Genomic DNA, 17,540 nt, shown 5'->3' on the forward strand with positions numbered 1-17,540 from the left:
TGGGGGGGGGGGGGGCTCAGTCTTGGAGAGCCTGGATGGGGGCTTGACTCCCCCACAAATTCAGAAAAAAAGACCCTTGACAAATCTGGGACCCGTTTTACATTTTTATTTTATAAAATGGCTGGTCCTTGTAAAACAGGATTCCCAATCTTGGCGACTTTAAGACTCATGGACTTCAACCCCCAAAGTTCCCCACCTGGGGAATTCTGGAAATCAAAGTCCACTTGTCTTAAAATTGCCACGGTTGGGGAAAACCCAGGTCTAGAAGTCAAGCTCCGTTTTCATTTTCACAAATGTCTTCATTAACGCCAATAAAAAAAGGAAAACCTGTAACCACCCAAAATAATTTATTATCCAATAAATGCTGTTTTTAAAAGTAATTGACTTATGAAGCTGTCTTTGTAACAGGATTGTATAATCACAGCTCTGTCTTAGATGGGATAGCCGGGGTGTCCAAGTTTGAATTTATTCAGTGTGAAGCTCACCAAAGCCCTCCACAAAAGATAACCCAAAGGGGTACTGAGAAAAAACAGTGCAGGTTTTCCAACATTTTTCCTGCGCTGATTCAGACACTGTAAAATCCTTTTTAAGTGCAAGCGGATAAGAAGAGGGCAGGGTTTTTTTTCCTTTTAAAAAAAAAATTCTTTAGCTGAAAGTTACACACAAAACAACCAAAACGCACAGCCAAAAAAATCCCTGCTGTTTTCAGACCGAATTTCATGAAATGAACTCATTATATGCTCCGCTTCAGTCAAGCAGGGGTAAAATGGTTTTCTGTTTCCAATACGTCGCCTGGAATGGGTACAAGACTGGAGTATGTACAGGAAAGGGAGCATTTATGCCACTTTGGGATCTGTTTACTTATCCTTGGAGCAAGAAAGGCCCAATACATGTAAGCCACAGGTTTGCACTGCAGCACATCCTAAAAATGAAATGTTCTGTGTCAAACATGAAAGGAAAAAAAATAGACAAATAACCGTAGACAAACAAGAGGGGAAGTTTGTTACTGGTTTTAGTTTCCCTGGACAAGCAGAGCTTTCAACAGTTTGAAAAATATGATTTGTTAGACAGGGACAGATAGGGTTTTATTATTCAGCACTAGCACGAATCTAGTAAAGAGACAGAGAAAGAGAGAGAGAGAGAGAAAAGTCAGGCAAATCCAGCCAAATAAATCAGCTTGCCATATGTCAGATTTATTTCCCATCAAACTTAATTAATTAGGATGACAGGATTGCTTATACTTGGGGAATTAAAAGCAAAGATGTCTTTCTTTCTTTCTTTTTTTTTTTCAAAGTTAATCCTAAATTAGGTCTAACTGGAATCCTACTTGATAAGATAATGCAAGGGAGGTTCAGTCTTGATGGGTGGGAGGTGGGAGAAAAAGCTATTGGGAGGAGACCATGTCTTACAGCTAAAAGCAACAATTACAAACCAGTTATCGAATTCACCGCAGGACAGGAGAGGGTACGTTTTCAAATGGAAAACTTGGGGGAATCTGGACTGTGAGATAACGCCTCCATGTCCCTCTGAGTTGATGAGAAATATTTTGTTAGCTTGCTAGTTAGTCTCCAGAGCAGAGATCTTTTTTTTTATCAAGAATAGTGTGAACACCCTAAAAGAAAGCTCGGTTGTAACTGTGATTCTGGCATTGTGGCCAAGTCCTGGATGTGGTCCTGAACACTCACAGGGAAAGTGGCATATACCATTGATGGGAAGGAGACTAAAGTCTTCAGTCCTATTAAATAGTGTTGTATAGAAGCATGGGTTGACCCAAGCTATAATAGGCAGGGAAAGTCTAAAATTAAGACACTGAACAGGCAGGGATAGCCAGAAGATAGGCTCAAGATCCAGATGGATCTCAAAAGATTTGAACACTGGGCTCTATCTAACAAAATGAATGAGAAAAGTAAAGTTTTACACTTAGGCAAGAAAAACTAAACGTACAGGTACAGATTAGGTGAAAGTTGGCTCAATCTCAATAACTGTGAGAGGGATCTTGGAGTCTTAGTGAACAATCACTTAAATATGAGACAGAATTGTGCGACAGCCACCAAAAAAGCCAATAAAATTCTAGGCTGCATTAACAGAAGGATAGAATCAAGATTGTGTGAAGTGTTAATACCGCTTTATACAGCTTTAGTAAGACCACACTTAGAATACTGCATCCAATTTTAGTCACCATATTATAACAAGATGTTGAGACTGAAAAAAGCGCAGAAAAGAGCAACAAAGATGAATAAGGGGCTGGAGGGTAAAACATAAGAAGTATATTTGCAGGAATTAGCAGGCACGTCTAGTTTAATGAAAAGAAGGAAGGGTGACATGAGAGCAGTGTTCCAATATTTGAGGGGCTGCCACAAAGAAGAGGGAGTCAACCTATTTTCCAAAGCACCTGAAGGCAAAACAAGAAGCAATGGGTGGAAACTAATCAAGGAGAGAAGCAACCTAGAACTAAGGAGAAATGTCCTAACAGTGAGAACAATTAACCAGTGGAAGAGCTTGCCTTCAGAAGTTGTAGGTGCTCCATCACTGGAGGCTTTTAAGAAGAGACTGGACAGCCACTTGTCAGGAATGGTATAGGGTCTCCTTCTTGAGCAAGGGGTTGGACCAGAAGACCTCCAAGGTCCCTTTCCGTTATTCTGTCTCTGGGCCTATCTGGTTACCTTAATGGCGTATGCAAGATGATAACTTGGACTACAGGAGTCAGTGGTAAAATATTCGATTTAAACAATGAAATGGAAGAAAGACAGGTCCATCGTACTGTACGTCCGTAAAATAACAGAAAGGTGGAACACAAAGCACATCTGAATGAGGGTGGATTGATCTTCTGTGGCATAGCCGATAAATACATGCAGGGAAATGAATGTTTAGGTTGAATGGTGAATTAAAAAAAAATGTATGCCAGAAAGTATAAACTGGGTGGTGATAAGTTTTTTTTTTTTTTTTTTAAGAATCAACTGGGCTGTTTGGAGACCCACAAATAAATCAGGTTGATGACTGGTAGTGTGTACTTAGAAGAACGTCTGTTTGTTTTCAATCTTTGGTTGATGCATATGTCTTTTTATGCAGACATGTTGCAAGTGAAAAAGTGAGACAGATTGGACTGTTTATGATGAAAGGCTGAGATAATTTGTGAAAGACCGAGGACGAGGAGAGGATGTGAGTGCAAGACAGACAACCATTCGTTAGCGTTAAGCCCCATCTATCGTGCCCTATTATTTATAATGCACCTGGTGAATTATTAGTTTTCATGAAGGTTTTAAACTAAGGTACCCATTTTTGCAATAAATATTTTCTTACATTAACCAGTCATGGCAGTAACATTTGAAAAAACAAAAACAAAAACAAAACCCTGCAAACTGACGTTTAACCCGTATAGTTGAAACGTCAAGAATTCCAGATGAGGAATTGGGAATGGGAACTGAGAATTTGTGATGAAAAATAGTTTGTGAAGTGTTGCAGGATGGCTTCACCTGGCTTTATGCTGCAATGGAAGACTCCCACTAGCCAGGGTAGCTGTGGGAAGCATGGAAAATTACCACGGATGGCTCTGAATTATCACCAATGTAAAGAGACCTCGGAAAGAGAGAGAGAGTTTAAGAACCATCGTACCAAAGGTTCTACCATACTTTTCGGAGTATAAGACACACTTCCTACCCCCCCCCCCGCCCCAGAAGAGGGTGGAAAGGTTGGTGAGTCTTATATACCAAATACAGCCATTTTTGGCCTCCTGAAACCCCACCCTGCGCATCCCGTTTTTGCCAGAAACAGGCCCATTTTTCACAAAAACGGGGCCTGCGGTGGGTTTGGGAGGCCTGCAGAGTGCTCCTGGGGGCTGGGAAGGGCAAAAATGTGACATATAGGGGGGTTTGGGAGGCCAATAACGGGCCCATTTTTGCCTTCCCCAGCCCCCAGGGGCACTCTGCAGGCCTCCCAAACCCTGTGCGCGCACCATATTTGCGAAAAACGGGACACGCAGAGGGTTTCGGAGGCCTGCAGAGTGCTTCTGGGGCCCGGGGAGGGCAAAACCCTTTTTTTCCCCTTGTTTATCTATTCGAAAGCTTTGTGCGTCTTATACTCTGGTGCATCTTATAGTCCGAAAAATACGGTATATCTGGTCTGCCTGAAACTCTTTTTGTGGAGTAGGAACTTTTTAAGAAGAAGGCTTCATATGGGGGAAGCAGGCGCTTCCTCAGGGCCTCTAAAATCACTGCCGCATTTTGCACAGACTTTTGCAAGTTGTAGCAAAGCCAGGAGGCGAGGAAATGCGTTAAATATCTCACCGATCCTGCTCCAAATTGTAAGAGATCAGCAGAGTTTTGTGCACGTGTATTTAACCAATTCAGCTTTAGGTTCCCAGGATTCTTCCCAAAAGGCAGCATGGTTACTTTTCACTGCCAACAACTTTATACAAACGAATTGTTGTAGAATTTCGTAGACTAGACAATCCAGTGCCCAGATCTTCCTAAGCAATTAGCAGAAGTCAGCATGGCTAAGTATTAGTCAGACTAAGCTTATCTCCTCCGTTGATCAGCCACCTTCCTTAATAGATCGTTAATGCTGCAGACAAACTACATTATGTCTTCAGCAAAGCATTTGACAAAGTGCCCTATGAGATGCTTATTAGCAAGCCAATTAAGTGTGGGTTGGAGGCATGCAAGCGCGCACACACACAACTGGCTTAAAAACTGTGCTCATCCAGGGCTCCTCATGAAACCAAAGAGGGACATCAAGGCGGCCACAAAACTCACTTACGGCCTACTCGCTCTTCCATATATATATATATATATTAAAATCAATATCTTGGATGAAGAGGTGGAAAGAAGAATTATGAGATTTAAGAAGACACCAAGTCTAGATAAGACAGCTAATGCCTCAGAAGACAGAAGGAAAAAACAAACAAGCCCCAAATGAGGTAAGAGAAACGGGTTGAAATTAACAGAATAATATTTAACTTCTGTGTTAAATTGTCTGCAGCCTTCCTTTGGCTCTCAATCTAACAATCACATCTTTAATTTTGATTGAGCAGGGAGATGGCTTTGGGACTGGTGAATTATTGAGGTAGGTGTGGCAGAATATGGTACACAACTTCAGGTGTGGATGGACAACATGTTTCCTGCGCTACTGCTGAACTACCATCTGGAAATGTAGATTTTTTTCCACACTGGGTTAGTTTTCCATTGCTGGAGACAAGACCACAAAGGGGGTGGGGTGGGGGGAAGAATGTTGCTAGTATAGGAACTCAAATCGGACATACTTTCCACCAAATACACCATAAATACAATATTTATAGTAGTGGCCAAAATTGTGGAAAAGTTTGGGAAAAGTGTTATTTTCTAAAACCAGTTAATAACACCATATTTTTTGGAGTAGTACCATAAAATTATATATCAATGGAAAGATAATTTATTCAAGAATGTAATGCAATAACTTTTATGAAGGATTTGCTATTAGAATAGCAGTTACAGTATAAAGAAGAAAAGTGAAACAGAAAGAAAAAACGAGATATACAAAAATGATCACCATGTCAGTTAATAGTTAGTTGGGTAACCTTTAGCATGAATTATGGCCTTACAACGTCTTCCCATGGAGTGAACCAAGTCTTTTAGTTCTGCAGCTGTTATAATGTGAAACCAAGATTGAATGATTGCTTCTATTAACTGGGTTTTATTTCTGGGTCTGTTTCTGACTAACAAGTTTCTTTAGTCGGCTCCATCAATTTTCAATTGGGTTACGGTCTGGGCTATTCCCAGGCCATCCCAGCAGTGGAATGTGATTATCTTGAAACTCTAAAAAAAAAAAGTGGTGTTATTAGCCATCAAACCTCAAAAATACACTTTTCCCAAAAGGTTTCCACAATTTTGGCCACTACTGTATGTTTCAGTATTTCTGACAGCCTAAAAATCTCGAAGAATAAAAGGAGCGATAAATATTTCTGGCTTTTGCTGAAAATGGTCTCATATGGATGGCACTGGGTGATATTCTCTCTCTCTTAATTTCTCTTATGTACCTACTCTGTCCTTTTGTTTTTTTCCAACCGCCTTATGCCAAAGCCACAACTCGCTAAGCCAGGATGACTTTGAAAGACAAAATGTAAATCTGTAACTTTGGTTTCTTGCCTTGTTGAAATTTTAATTCGCAGGACGCAGATATTGAGTTCATCTGTTTTAAGTGTCAAGATAACTTGACTTTGGATGGTCAGGATGCACCTTGATTTCAAAGAAATGAGCATACTTTCTCTCCCTTGTTAAAGCTCCTCAAATTCCCTGGGGTTTTTTTTTTTGGGGGGGGGGGACTGGCATGGAAGCTGACATCACCTTTACCTTTGCTTCAACCGTCTTTTGGCTGTTGTAGGGACATTGGCACCGTATCCATAGGAAAACAGAACTCTTTCTGCCTCATCCTCATTCTCAACTAGAAAAATACAAAACAGGCCATCAGAAAACCACTTTTAAGAAGAGGAACCCCAGCATCTCTGGATAACGTGACAGGGCTGTGTAGATCAAAGGGACTTCATTTAAGATTAGTGGAACTGATGATCAATTTGCTTGATTTTATTTTATTTTTTACACAAGGCTCTATAAACAGTGGCTAAAAAATGCAGTTGAAGAAGATCAGGAGGTCAACACAGTAAAAGGAAGTTAGCAAAAGGAGGAAGAACAAATACAATGTTGAATCAAGCTTTACCATTGGCGGCCTATTAATTCACAATCAATGGGAAGTCACGGCAGTATGACTGATGGTTCTCTCTTTATCTCTTAATTATTTCCTTGAGGCATTTTTATAAGCCATCCATCATCCATCCTTCATGGATTTCAGGATGGCTTGGAATAAGCGAGAAAAGGCATAAAATCTAAGTTCCTCCTTGCCCATTTGCTTTTGTACTGACTTTCCTTGGCCTGGTTCATCTCCCTTAGGAATCCTTCAAACTGCAATTCCGACTTCGCTTTGGTGCAAACAACGGACACACTGAACAGTCACACAAGGACTTCCATGCCAGTGAAAAGAAAAAAAAAATGTTGTGCCTCTTCCTCTTCCCTTATTGACTTAGGAACCCACACACGCACCCATGGAGACAGACATATACACACACACTCCTAACCACAAACGTATTATGTGACCCAGAGGGCTAGAGCAGGCTGGGAAAGGATCTACTTCTTGGTTTAAGTGCCATGCAGGTGTCATTTACTTCTCCTTTGGCAGCAGCCTCTTTCTTTGAAATAACTTCCTGAAGAGAGGAGTCGGCAACTAGCAGAAGTGTGTTCTTCAAAGGCAGTGAGCGTGAGAGAAATCTGGCTTTCCCCAATATATTTACTTATTAAATTAAATTTATTGATGGCCCATCTTACCACAGGGTAACTCTGAGTGGCTATGTAAGAACAAGAACAGAATAACAGAGTTGGAAAGGACCTTGGAGGTCTTCTAATCCAGGGGTGGGCAAATGCGGCTCTTTTACAACCTGTGGACTTCAACTCCCAGAATTCCTGAGACAGCAGCTGGCTCAGGAATTCTGGGAGTTGAAGTCCACAGGTTGTAACAACCGTATGAGGGTTGAACATCATAGGCTTCTTCATCTATTTTTGTCATGCAGGGCTATCACTGCCCTTACATTGCTTCTGGCCTCTTTTGGCCAAAGCTGCTTTGCTTTCCAGACAAAATAAGGGCTTCCTCCCACTCCCACAACTGGAGAGACTTGCTTCCCTTTGAAAAGTTGCATGAGTGTGAGTGTGTCTCTGTGTGCGTGTGTGTGAGAGAGAGAGGAGAGAAAGAGAAAGAGAAAGAAAGAGAAAGAGAGAAAGGAATATAGAAAGAGAAAGAGAGAGAAAGAGAAAAAGAGAGAGAGAAAAACAAAGAAAGAAATGCAAGTTGCTTCCCTTTGAAAAGTTGTGTGAGTGTGAGTGTGTCTCTGTGTGCATGTGTGTGTGAGAGAGGAGAGAAAGAGAAAGAAAGAGAAAGAAAGAAAGAGAGAAAGGAATATAGAAAGAGAAAGAGAGAGAAAAACAGTGAGAGAAAAAAGAGTGAGAGAAAGAAAAACAAAGAAAGAGATGTAAGTTGCTTCCCTTTGAAAAGTTGTGTGTATGAGTGTTTGTGTGTGTCTGTGTGAGAGAGAGAGAGAGAGGGGAGGGAGGGAGGTGTTAGAAAAGAGCAACCCAGCACCATTTTGCCCTGGGAGTGCGTGTTCTTATTCTTCCTGGCAGCCTGTGCAAAAGCATAATTATACACAGTAAAAAGGATAATCATCACAAGTACAAAATGTACAGGACAAAATATCTTTTTGGCAGCCGTCCCTTTGATTTGAAAGCGTGCATTGAAAGATGGGACCCGGGTAGAAGAAGAGCAGAAATACACAGCTGATTCTGATAAGCTTCCTGATAAGTTTAAAAAAAAAAAAAAAGCCAACGGCATGAATATTGAACCCATTTACATTATTTATGAATATTTTGAAACTCAAAGGTTGGTTTTCCTCACACCCTCAGACCCAGGACTCCAACGTGGGCTCTAAGAATACGAGAAGAAATGGCTGTCTCGGCGGGAGAGCGTCGGAAGGAAATAGAAATGTTGCAGCAATTAAGGAATCTCTTGGAACTGGACCGCATTCAAACAATTGCCCAAGGAGATTAATTAGTTGCCCCATTTTATAAACGAGGGTGGAGGCTGATGAAGTGATTTTTCCCCGAAGCCAGACAGTGAAGTCATAGCTTTGTCAGAAGCTTAGTTTAGCCATTCTAGGTCCATCTACTTTGCTCCAGTCCATCCAACTTTTCCGGCTCTGCGAAGCTGCAGTGGCCGCAGTGAAAAGAGGGGATGACTTCATGCGTGCGCCCACCGCTTACACCAGGGGTCCTCAAAGTACGGCCAGAGGGCCGGATACGGCCAGCCGAAGCCATTAATCCAGCCCGCGCAGGACCACGAGGCTGCTCTGCCCACATCGCCCCACCTACCCGCCATCCCTCACCTGCCTTCTGGAGGCTGAGGAGGCCAAAAACAGGATGCCCGGAGGCCCCAAGAGGCCAAAAAAGGGCCCATTTTTGCCTTCCCCAGCCTCCAGAGAGGGAGGGAGGGAGGGACACACACACAAGTCCCTCACCACCCCCAAGGCAGCCACATCCCTTCTGTAACCTGCTTTCCACCCCCAGGAGCATAACACATTAAAGTTTAATTTGTGTGTATTGTTTAATGGACTGCTAAATTGGCCACGTCCACCCAGTCACATGACCACTTAGCCACACCCACCCAATCACATGACCACCTAGCTACGCCCCCCCCAGCAGATCCGCCCTCCCCAACAGTCTGAGCGACCGTGAATTGGCCCCGTTTAAAAAGTTTGAGGACCCCTAGTTTACACAAATGAAGCTTCTCACGCGCGCTAGCCCACCGTCTGCATGGCCCGGTTCTCAACAGGACTGGCGGGCTGGGGAGCCCCCGCTCTAGTCATCAAGATACCTACATCTTCAGAGGGTTTGCTGGGACAGAAATAAAACTTCATTGCTGGTTTGAAACCCAAGCAACGCTTCTGTCTGGAAAGGGTCAATCCCGGGCTCAAGACCGGCTTTGCCAACAAGAGGTCCCAAGCTCAATTCCAGGGATCTCTACTTGAAGCCCCCCAAGAACTGGTGCTGTCTGTCGGAAGGCCCAAGATAGGGACAGTAACAGCAACAGAGTTGGAAGGAGCCTTGGAGGTCATCTTCTAGTCCAACCCCCTGATCTCGCAGGAGACCTATACTAATTCTGATAGATGGCTGTCCGGTCTCTTCTTAAAAGCTTCCAGTGTTGAGGCACCCACAATTATCCACTGGATACAGGTAACCCCAGGGTTACAAGCATTATGCGAATGTTCGAAGTTATGCAATCAGTGACCCTAGTATTTCAGAACAAGGCCCCAAACTACGAATCTTGCAGCGCCATGGCAGTTGTTTGCCCTTACGAACAACCGGAGAGGCTCTGCAACATTTGTCCTACACGTTACCGGCCGAAATGGAGCTTCTGAGGGGCAGATCCGCCCTCAGAAGCCCTGTTTGGCCGTCCAGAAGCCTCACCTGGCACCTTGCTGGCTGAAATGGCACTTTTGAGGGGCGGATCCGCCCCCTCAGAAGCTCCAAGAGCAGGGAGTTGGACTAGATGACCTCCAAGTCCCCTACAAGGCCCCTTCCAACTCTGTTGCTGTTACTGTCCCTGTCTTGGGCCCCCGTTCGGCTGTTCAGAGGCCTCGCCTGGCACCTTGGTGGCTGAAATGGAACTTCTGAGGAGCGGATCCGGCCCCTGGAGGCTCTATTTCGGCCTGCAACAGGTCGGGGGAAGGCTTGTGGAGGCCCGAACGCATGATGCTGGAGAGGAGACTGCTTGCTAGATCTTCACAACATAACTAACCCAGCGCTGCAGATTGGGGAGGGGAAGCAATTGTGGGGAGCATGAGGTATTTCAGTAGGTCGGGGAGGCCTCGGGTGGTCTTAGGCAGGTGGCCTGTTCCATCAGTAGGCCCCCCCAATGGCCTCTCCCCCCCTCCCAAAATACCTCATGTGCACTTAATGAGCCTCGCATTTGATTAGCAAATGGGTGGGTGAAAGGAGGGAGTGATCCCTTTCAAGATACGAGATTCACTCCTACGAATCCTCGGGTTACGAATGGAATGGGCAGGTTCCATTCCATTCGTAACTCGAGGACTACCTGCAATTGTTCTCATTGTCAGGAATTTTCCCCTTAGTTCTAATTTGCTAATCTCCTTGGTTAGTTTCACACTTGCCACACACTTTTGGGGTTGGCCTTTTGTGGCTCAGAAGAGCTGGGACACACCTCCAGATTACCAAAGCTTCCCTCAAATCCTTTACACAGCCTCAATACAACTATCATAGGTCAGGCCTAATCAGGGCAAGGTAGCGTGACAGGCACTCAAGTTGATGCCAAGATCTCAGGGTGTTTAGGATCATGAATGCATAACCCGAAGCCTTAAACTTGCCCTTCTGACGTGGATTAAAACTTGTGCAGCCAAAGTTTTATGTTTCTTACTTGCCTTGATTCATTTTATCGTTATGATCCCTTTTATCAATGACCCCAAAGTCTATGGAGATTCTCAGTCATCCAGGTCATAGTTGTCCCAAAGGTGCTTTTTCAAGAGGCAACTGGACTTTCTGGTTTTTCTTTGAAGACGTTTCGCTTCTCATCCAAGAAGCTTCTTCAGCTTCCATTTCATTCCCCTCCATCCAAGTCAGAGCTGAAGAAGCTTCTTGGATGAGGAGCGAAACGTCTTCAAAGAAAAACCAGAAAGTCCAGCTGCGTCTTGAAAAAGCACCTTTGGGCATGATCCCAAAGGAAATACAGGTAGTCCCCAACTTACAACAGTATTTAGCACTGAAAAATGTGACCTACAACCATTTTTCACAGTTATGGCTTGTGCAGCATCTTCAAGGGTTACGCAATCAGTTATATGGCAACCAGTTCATACTTAATGACCGTTGTTGGGTCCCAAGGTCACCTGATTCCCCTTTGATGATCTTCTTTTACCCCTTTTACGACCAGCGAAGTCATTGGCGAAGCCATATTCGCTTAACCACCGGGTTGCTAACTTATCAACCGCAGCGATTGGCTTAGTGGCAAGAAAGGTCGTAAAATGGGGTAAAACTCACTTAACAAAGGAAACTCGCTGATGAACGGAAATTTGGGGTTCGATTGTGGCCGTAAGCTGAGCTCCACCTGTCCAGCAATTTCGAAAAAAGTTTTCCAAAAAGCCAGTTCCGTGCACCAAAATTAAATGCTTGAGAATGTCAAGCAAGAAAATTGACACGTGTATCGGTGTTAGGGTTATCTCTTTGTTTACCAGCCAGGGAGCAGATGAGCTTTCCCATTAGCTGCCTGCAGAAAAGAGAAAAATAAAAAGAATGGCAAGTATGCGATCTGAATTTTTACATTCCGCGAATACCCTTTCCGTGATGTTATTTATTGGTAAGTGAATAATCCCTACGGAGGATCAGGAAGGATACCCCAGGCGGCTGCTAAAAGCTAATCCGAAACAGACCTTTGGTATCAATCAAACCGAACCAGGTAAGACATTGCTTGCAGTCACCTCTTTCAGGGCACAACAAAAAGCAGGACAGGTGAGTGAGAGAATCACTCGTTCTGCAGGCCCGAATGAGAAATCTGAGGAGCTTAGTAAAGTCTGTAGTGATTCTCAGTCATACAGGTCATGTTTTTTTTTAGCTATGCGATTTTAAACTTTTAGCTATGCAATTTGGGATGAACATCCTTCAAATAGTGTCGGAATAGGAACGGATTTCCAGAAAAAGAAATTGCAGACTACAGGAACCAGGAGCACCACTCAGGTGACTCTGAGGACACAGATAAATTTCCAAGTGGCCCCCTCCAAAAGGATGCAAATGACCAGCTGTCTGCAAGGAATATAAATCCTTCCATTCCCCACCATCCAGTCAGAGCTGAAGAAGCTTCTTGGATGAGAAGCGAAACGGCTTCAAAGAAAAACAAGAAAGTCCAGTTGCCTCCTGAAAAAGCATCTTTGGAACAACCTTGACCTGGATGACTGAGAATCTCTACAGACTTTTAGCTATACAATTTGGAATTAACACCCTTTGAATGGTGTGGAAGTAGGAATGGATTTCCAGAGGAGAAAAAAAAAATATTGCAGTCTACAAGAACCAGGAGCACTACTCAGGTGACCTTGAGGATACAGATAAACCTCCAAGTGGCCTCAATGACCCTCTAAAAGGATGCAAATGACCAGCTGTCTGCAAGGAATATACACTACAAGCTCTTGCATTTGTCATTGGACAAATAAAAACAGATTTGGGCTTGCCAACACCATCATTCTGAAGGACCTAGGTAGACATCTCTCATCTCCATATTCTTTGGGGTGTCTTTCTGACGTACCCATAACACTCTCCCCTTTTCCCAGGATCTCCTCTGCCAAATCTTACTCATGAAAGATGACCAACATTCATATCAATGACCATACGCAAAAAGAAAGAAACCATATCACTTTATATCTAAACTTTGAAATAACTAAGAAGGATAATTTAATTTTAGGTTGGTAACAAAATATTCTGCAGACAAACAACCAAATTTGGAGAGCACCAAGGACTAAGTGAATGAAATGTTTACTTTTGTCTAATCTTAATGGCATCCATTCAAGGACACAGTGGCTCAGTGGCTAAGACGCTGAGCTTATCGATCGAAAAGTCGGCAGTTCAGCGGTTCGAATCCCTAGTGCCGCATAATGGGCTGAGCTCCCGTTACTTGTCCCAGCTTCTGCCAACCTAGCAGTTCAAAAGCATGTAAAAAATGCAAGTAGAAAAATAGGGACCACCTTTGGTGGGAAGGTAGCAGTGCTCCATGCCCCTTTGGCGTTAAGTCATGCTGGCCACATGACCACGGAGACGTCTTTGGACAGCGCTGGCTCTTTGGCTTTGAATTGGAGATAAGCAGCACCTCCTAGAGTTGGGAACGACTAGCCCATATGTGCAGGGGGAACTTTTACCTTTACCTTAATGGTATCTATTATAACCTGATTTCAGTTTATGGAATTCATTCAAAAACATCCATCTGTCCGCCCATCCATCCATCCATCCATCCATCCACCCATCCATCTTGACCTCTTGCTGCTATTTTAGAACAAACAGAGACTTTAAAATAAACGAGTGGAATCTCCATGTTCTGATAAGTCGATGAACCAGACAACAGGCGAGAAACGAAGTTGGTGCCTAGACCCAAAGCAATGACTCCCCTACAAGATATATCTTTCCATCCTATTTATTCGGGGCTGTATGCACAGGAGAGGAATTCCATGCATAACACACGCAAATATGCACACACGTATCCCGGTTTAAGAAGTGCTGGTACTGCTCACAGCAACAGACAATTCTGTTGCTGATAGAGAAAATCCTTTAGTTAAAATTTACTGCCATCAGAGACACTGTTGTAGAATTCAGCACTTCTTCTTTTCTTTTTTTTTACTGCAACAACTTTCACAGTAAACTTTCCAAAAGATGTCATGGAGAGAGATAACAAATTGAAAAAGAGAGCAAGAGCTGACATGCCTGGGGAATCAGGATTTTTTTTTTAAGAGAGAGAGAGAGAGAAAGAAAGAAAGAGAGAGATGTGTTAGAAAAGAGCAACCCATCACCATTTTGCCCTTGTAGTGAGAGAGGGATGGAGGTAGAGAGAGAGAAATAGAGACAAAGAGAGAGAGAGGGAGGGAGGGGGGAGGGAGAGGTAGGGAGAGAGAGAAAGAAAACATAATAATTTTAGGAGATATTCAAAAGGCGATAGATATTCAAGCTGCTAATTAAGATGCAATAAAATACATATTTATGCTAATTCATTTGTATACAGCTGCATGTTGAATGGGTACTCAACATTCCTGGATTTATAATGATACCAATCTCATTAACGGCCATTAGATTGTAAATATATTCCAAGACAGAATCATAAACGATAATTCGGAAGGACTTACGTTCGGCCGTTTGCATTATTATCTCATCGAGTTCTTTTTCGAGTTTTTCGTACGTGTCAAGCCTTGCTTGGTACTCAGAATTCTGTGCCTGAAGTTCTGAGATTTTTTTCTCACTCAGTCCTTGAAGACTGTAGAATTCTTTCGTTAATACCTAAGAATTTTTATTATTTTTTTTTAAAAAAAGGAAGTTAGTTAAGAGAGCAATAAATCATTGAGGAAATAAAGAAATGCACACTCAATTCAAATATTTGCAAGCTTAGGTCAAGTCCTTTTTAACTTTAAAGTTGGATTAAGTGTCTCGGGCTGTGTTAAAAAGCATGATTCGGTATAAATGCCAGCTCTCTGGGAAACAGAATAAAGTTGTACAAAGAGTCTCACTTTTTATTCCACCACTCCCTCCTCTCCGCAATTATTTTCTTAGGGGCTGCAAAAGTAAAATTTGCAAGAAATAGGAAAATGATTGTCCTCAGTATGGGTGCTGGGCCCAAATGAGCCATGCAAACGACTGTATCTGACAAAGATCTAGGTAGGCCAAGAGGCAAAAGATTTGATCCGGAAAGATTAAAGGCTTTGTACATTGAATTAGCACCCGAGTGGAGAAATGGAGAGATGTAAACAAGCTTTCCGAGATGGAGGCCTGTTTAACCATGCCAGGCAAAAGTGAAATTTAATAAGGGATGAAATATACAGTTTGGTGTTCAAATGAAGTACGGGTAGTCCTTGACTTATGACCACAATTGAGGCCAAATGTCCCAAAGGTGCTTTTTTCAAGAGGCAACTGGGGTTTCTGGTTTTTCTTTGAAGACGTTTCACTTCTCATCCAAGAAGCTTCTTCAGCTCTTGGATGCTCTTCCCCGACCATCCACTCAGAGCTGAAGAAGCTTCTTGGATGAGAAGCGAAACGTCTTCAAAGAAAAACCAGAAAGTCCAGTTGCCTCTTGAAAAAAAGCACCTTTGGGACAATCATGTCCTGGATGACTGAGAATCTCCATAGATAATTGAGCCCAAAATTTCTCTTAGTAAACTGCTACGTGAATCCCCCCCTCCTAATTTTACGAGCTTTCTTACCACTGTTGTTAAGCGAATCACTGCAGCGGTAAAGCTAGTAAGGCGGCCATTAAGTGTACCTGGCTTTCCCCCGTTGACTTCGCTTGTCGGATGGTCGCAGAATGTGATCATCACAGCCTTGGGACACTGCAACCGTCCATAAACAGCATCCAAATTTTTGTTCCGAATTTTTGTTCACGTGACCACGGGGAATGCTGTGTAAGTGTGAAAAGCTTACTTATATGTCGCTTTTTTCCAGTGCTTGTTGTAGCTTCGAACGGTCACTAAATGAACTGCTGTAACTCAAGGACTACCTGAATCTATGGGGGATGGCGGCTCTTAAGAGCTGCCATCTGCCGCAATATGATTGTTTCTGAGTTCTGACGCAAGGAGGGTTCAAATTTTTGCACTGGTCAGATTTACTTTGTAAAAAAATTCAGAAAGTATTCTGCTTCACTTTGTCTCGTGTAAAGGGTGTGTCCCTGTATGTTCACTTAGAACAGGGGTGTCAAACTGAAGGCCTGTGGGCTGGATGCGGCCCACAATGTGGTCGAATCTGGCCTGCAAGGCCATCCTGGAAAATGTAAGGGGCCGGCCCACGTCGCTTTGGACCGGTCTATCTGTTGTGGCCCGTATGCGGCCTGTGGAACTAGTAGCTGATTCAGACAGCGAGGAGGCTGGTGTGGTGCTGCGCCAGCAGCCTGTGCAGCTGGCACTCGAGTCGGACAATGAGGAGGCTGGAGAAGATGTGGTGCCAGAGGCGGGGATTCAGCCAGGGCCTTCAGAACCTCCAGAAGCTCCCTTAAGTGAAGAGGACGAAGAGGAGGAGCCTCTTCTCGATGCACGGGCGCACAGAGCTGCAGGAGTGGCTCCTTAGGAGGAGGTCTCCTCGAGATTAAGGCTGGGGGCTAATTGGCCACTCCCTTAGCCTATTTAAGGAGGAACGCCGACTGAAGCAATTTGCAGGGAACAACTTCGTTCACATACCTTCGTGTCTTGTCTTGTCTTGCTTATCTTATCAGCTTCCTGCAAATTGCTTCTGCGCAGTCTGCCAACCACAGTAAGCTATTAGTATTATTCTTTGAATTCTTAGCAGCTGTTAATGCAGTTAATTAACAGCCGTTGTTGTAAAAAACTGGTTTATTTAGTAAACTAAGGTTTGAACAGACTTTGTGTGTGCTGCGTTCTTTGGGGTCCGTAGCTGGGACAGAACACTACCCAGTGCAAAGAGGAAACATCGGGCCAGCAGTTTGGGGAGTGGCCTCAAGCTGGCCATGCCCACCCAGTTGGCCACACCCAACCAATCCACCATGCCCACTCCAGCCCCCCCAACGTCAACCACAGCCCTGATGCAGCCCCCAATGAAATTGAGTTTGACACCCCTGACTTAGAAATTCAGTGAAATGCATGCAGCTGTGACTCCTTTGAGCTAAGCATAATTTTAAGAATCTCCATTAGATTTTTTTTTCATCTATTACTAATACAAGTAGTCTTGCACTTAGTTCATTTAGTGACCGTTCGATGTTACGGCGGCACTGAAAAAAGGGACTTATGACCATTTTTCACACTAATGACCATTGCAGCATCCCCGTGGCCACGTGATTTACATTCAGATGCTTGACAACTGGTTCGTAGTTATGACGCTTCCAGTGTCTGGAGATCATGGGATCATATTTTGCAATCTACTGACAAGCCAGGTCCACGGGGAAGACCGATTCACTTAACAAACGTGACAAGAAAAATCGTTAAAATGGGGCAAAACTCACTTAACTAATGTCTCAGTTAGCAACATAAATTCTGGGCTCAATTGTGGTCTTAAGTCGAGGACTACCTGTAATTGAAAATAAGACCCTGTCTTATATTGTTTTGAACCCTGAAATAAGCGCTTGGCCTTATCGCCATGAGCTCAAAAGCCCGATTGGGCTTATTATCAGGGGATGTCTTATTTTGGGGGAAACAGGGTAGGAAACTTCTGCCTACGTGCCAGAAGAAAAAGCACAGCCTTGGTTCTGTCTACCGAATCTTGTTATTAAGT

The 17,540-nt window shown here is 43.5% G+C and overlaps 1 protein-coding gene across 1 annotated transcript in view; it reads right to left on the minus strand.

The window, feature by feature from the left end:
* PIBF1 (progesterone immunomodulatory binding factor 1) overlaps window positions 1-17,540 on the minus strand; it is a 100,226-nt gene that overhangs the window by 25,534 nt on the left and 57,152 nt on the right. The window contains exons 12-13 of the mRNA XM_034416880.2: window positions 14,459-14,609; window positions 6,324-6,414 (exon numbers count right to left, since the gene is read on the minus strand). Of these exons, the coding sequence (XP_034272771.2) occupies window positions 6,324-6,414; window positions 14,459-14,609 (242 nt within the window). The remainder of the gene's footprint in view (window positions 1-6,323; window positions 6,415-14,458; window positions 14,610-17,540) is intronic.

This window comes from Pantherophis guttatus, chromosome 5 (genome assembly GCF_059756535.1).
Source record: "Pantherophis guttatus breed Tessera chromosome 5, ASM5975653v1, whole genome shotgun sequence".
In the NCBI taxonomy this organism is placed as follows: domain Eukaryota; kingdom Metazoa; phylum Chordata; class Lepidosauria; order Squamata; family Colubridae; genus Pantherophis; species Pantherophis guttatus.